General features: G+C 43.1%; 1 protein-coding gene across 1 annotated transcript; it reads left to right on the top strand.

Annotated features, from left to right (window-relative positions):
- Positions 1-1594: 1594 nt before the first annotated feature.
- On the top strand, positions 1595-2211 carry LOC119415906 (dispanin subfamily A member 2b-like). The gene is made up of 2 exons (XM_037683078.1): positions 1595-1822; positions 2032-2211. The coding sequence occupies exons 1-2, from the start codon at positions 1595-1597 to the stop codon at positions 2209-2211; spliced, it is 408 nt and encodes a 135-aa protein (XP_037539006.1).
- Positions 2212-4035: the final 1824 nt, after the last annotated feature.

The following is a 4035-nucleotide window of genomic DNA, read 5'->3' as shown; positions in this document are numbered from 1 at the left end:
ACAGGGCTCCAGGGGTGGATGAGATTCGCCCTGATTTCCTTAAGGCTCTGGATGTTGCGGGGCTGTCTTGGTTGATACGCCTTTGCAACACTGCATGGACATCGGGGGCAGGGCCACTGGATTGGCAGACTGGGGTGGTGGGTCCACTCTTCAAAAAGAGGGACCGGAGGGTGTGCTCCAATTATAGGGGCGTCACTCTCCTTAGCCTGCCTGGTGAGGTCTCTCCAGGGGTAGAAGCGACCCTGATTACCTGACTTCAGAAACACACATTTAGAAATACCACATAAACTTAGATTAATCTAGATAGATAGATGGTCTGTTGGTCTGTATCTCATGAACAGCTTGTTGAATTATTTATGAAACTCACAGAAAGTAATCATCAGATGTATCTCTAGAACTGATTAAACTTTTGGAGCCATTTTGGTTCAAGATGGCTGCCACATCTACCTCAGTCAACACAAAATTGACTAGAACTCAGGCACTCTTTGAGATATTGAGCTGAAATTTGGTGTGGCGGTAGCTGAGAGTGAACTGTATTGTCAAATCCAAATTTTAAAATGGCCGCAACGTGGGAGTTTCTGTCAAAGTTTTTCCAGGAACTTTCTAGTCCTGCTGCAGCCTTTATTGCAGTGGTTGCTGAGGTCAGCCGATCAGATGCTTTTACTGGTTCCATGCACGTGATGCAACTTAGAGGTGATAGAACTTTTTCTGTTGCAGGTCCAAAACTCAGGAATGATTTGCCACTCTGTGTTAGGCAGTGTCCATCTCTTGCAACCTTTGTCTCATTTAAAAACAAAGTTCACTTAAGCAAACCATACAAAATCGGTTGAGGCCCAGGTTAATGATTGTCACTTGTTCTATTGACCAACAGGGTGCTGATGGGAATTGTGCTACTGTTAGTTGAAGAGCACGAGGACGGAAACGTGTCGGGAGACTGAGGGAGAAGCAGAAAGTCATGAGTGTAGGGCTGAGGATAACGGCTCTAAATGTGGTGACACTGATAGGCAAAGACATAACATGATGCAGAGAAGGAAGGTAGATTTATAATGTGTGCCTGAGATTGAGTTGGACTGCAGCACTGGAGCAGCCTTGTGCACGTAGGCAGTCCATAGGACCCTGAATTCTGGATGGCTTCTTGGGTCAATTACTTTTTTCACTCATTGACCTGCAAGACAACCTTTAACTTTCTGTGTAATGTTATTTTTGTAGATTTTTAGATATTATTTTGTCCTTCCTTATAAAAATTAAACTTAACAATTTCAGACTTTTCTTTGCAAGTGGACAAATATCAGCGAGGATCAACGTAGCACTGACAACTAAATGTAATGGTTCACTGATCTTGTGCATTGATGTCCTCTATTGCCAAGAAAAAACCAGCAGCTTAATTTGATCTAATTTCAAGCTTGTTTGTTTTTTACAAGCACAAAACATTGTCTAAAGAAAAAAACTTGTTTGCCAATCGTTTCTTTGGTCTTCAGTGAAAAACAAGAACTCAGAATAAACCTCAAACCTCCCCACAAGGAAACGAGTCACTGCCAGCAATTCAAATGTTCGGCGGATTTCTGCAGGTTTCACATCAAACTTCACCTGAGCCATGAATCCTGCTCACCCCACCGAGGCCTGTCCACCTGAAGCTGTTGCACTGCAGGGCAGGGGTCCCGGCAGGTTTCCCGGACAGCCTGGGGGTCCAAATGTGGTTCAGTACACCACCGTGAACATCGTTGCAGAGCCTCCAAGTGACTACGTCGTTTGGTCCATTTGCAACTTTATCTACGGAAACATGTTTTGTCTCGGATTGGCAGCATTCATCTTTTCCATCAAGGTGGGTTTGTACAACCTTTAGGTTATTTGTTCTTAAATAATAGAAGCAGTTTGGGGATGATTTTAATATTTTTCTTTTCCGAGTGTGAGGGAAATGTGGTCCCGTTTGCTGCAGATAATCTTTCAGGATGAGTTTGAGCTCAGCAGGTTTGGGCTCCCTGCATGTTGGAGATGTTTTGGTGTTAAAAGTTCCTGTTTTGAACATTTCAGAGCAGAGATCGGAAGGTGGTTGGTGATCATCAAGGTGCCCGGCACTACAGCTCCACCGCTCGCTGTCTCAACATCTGGGCCACCGTCTTGAACATCATCATACTTTTATTTTGTATAATTTTACTCATTTCTGTGTCTGTGCAGACGAGCAGAATGATGCACCATTATTACCGTAAATGACTATCCTCCTGTGCAAAGAGCAGTCCAACGCCACAGCTCTTTACTGGGTTCTGCTCTCATGATACCTCTGTTTAAACATTTGCTTCATATTTACATTATTTGTTGTTGCAAACAATTTTGAAATCAGGTTATGCTATTAGGCCTAAACTGTGTCTGTCTTATTTAGATTGCTTTAACAGTTGGCTTGCATAATAAAACTTCATAAGTACTCATTTGTGTTTCGCAGAATTGTTATTTTGAATAATAAAAGTCAGAGATGTGAGGTGATAATTTATTCTGTGATCCATTTTTATTGCTAATCCAGGAGTTTGTTTTTGCAAGCAAATTTTTTCTCATTAGGCAAGCTCTTTTTAATTTACTCAATTTATGCAAATATGGGAAAGGCTGAAAAAGTTTGATACAAGAACAATGTACATTTTCTTGTTTTTAAATGATTCTTTTAATTATGGCTCTGGAAAAACCTTCAACCAGAAGGGTTACAGAACTGAACATTACACCCCCCCCCCCCACCCCCCATCACACAATTTTCTTAAAAAAATTAGCATATTGTTATAAAGGTCATTATTTTCCATAATGTAATGATAAAAATGAAACTTTCATATATTTCAGATTCATTGCACACCAACTGAAATATTTCAGGTCTTTAATTGTTTTAATACTGATGATTATGGCATACAGCTCATAAAAACCCAAAATGCCTGTCCCAAAAAATTAGCATATCATGAAAATGTTCTCTAAACAAGCTATTAACCTAACCATCTGAATCAACGACGTAACTCTAAACACCTGCAAAAGATTCCTGAGGCTTTTAAAAACTCCCAGCCTTGTTCATTACTCAAAACCACAATCATGGGTAAGACTGCCGACCTGACTGCTGTCCAGAAGGCCATCATTGACACCCTCAAGCAAGAGGGTAAGACACAGAAAGAAACTGCTGAACGAATAGGCTGTTCCCAGAGTGCTGTATCAAGGCACCTCAGTGGGAAGTCTGTGGGAAGGGAAAAGTGTGGCAGAAAACGCTGCACAACGAGAAGAGGTGACCGGACCCTGAGGAGGATTGTGGAGAAGGGCCGATTCCAGACCTTGGGGGACCTGCGGAAGCAGTGGACTGAGTCTGGAGTAGAAACATCCAGAGCCACCGTGCACAGGCGTGTGCAGGAAATGGGCTACAGGTGCCGCATTCCCCAGGTAGAGCCACTTTTGAACCAGAGACTGCGGCAGAAGCGCCTGACCTGGGCTACAGAGAAGCTTTTTTTTTTTTTTTTTTTTTTTTTTTTTTTTCTTTTTTCGGATGAAAGCAAATTTTGCATGTCATTCGGAAATCAAGGTGCCAGAGTCTGGAGGAAGACTGGGGAGAAGGAAATGCCAAAATGCCAGAAGTCCAGTGTGAAGCACCCACAGTCAGTGATGGTCTGGGGTGCCATGTCAGCTGCTGGTGTTGGTCCACTGTGTTTTATCAAGGGCAGGGTCAATGCAGCTAGCTATCAGGAGATTTTGGAGCACTTCATGCTTCCATCTGCTGAAAAGCTTTATGGAGATGAAGATTTCATTTTTCAGCACGACCTGGCACCTGCTCACAGTGCCAAAACCACTGGTAAATGGTTTACTGACCATGGTATTACTGTGCTCAATTGGCCTGCCAACTCTCCTGACCTGAACCCCATAGAGAACCTGTGGGATATTGTGAAGAGAAAGTTGAGAGAACAAGACCCAACACTCTGGATGAGCTTAAGGCCGCTATCGAAGCATCCTGGGCCTCCATAACACCTCAGCAGTGCCACAGGCTGATTGCCTCCATGCCACGCCGCATTGAAGCAGTCATTC

Source organism: Nematolebias whitei, chromosome 10, assembly GCF_014905685.2.
Source record: "Nematolebias whitei isolate Nwh7 chromosome 10, NemWhi1, whole genome shotgun sequence".
Lineage (NCBI taxonomy): Eukaryota > Metazoa > Chordata > Actinopteri > Cyprinodontiformes > Rivulidae > Nematolebias > Nematolebias whitei.
Note: the sequence above shows the minus strand (reverse complement) of the source record. Positions and strands in the feature narration are given on the sequence as shown.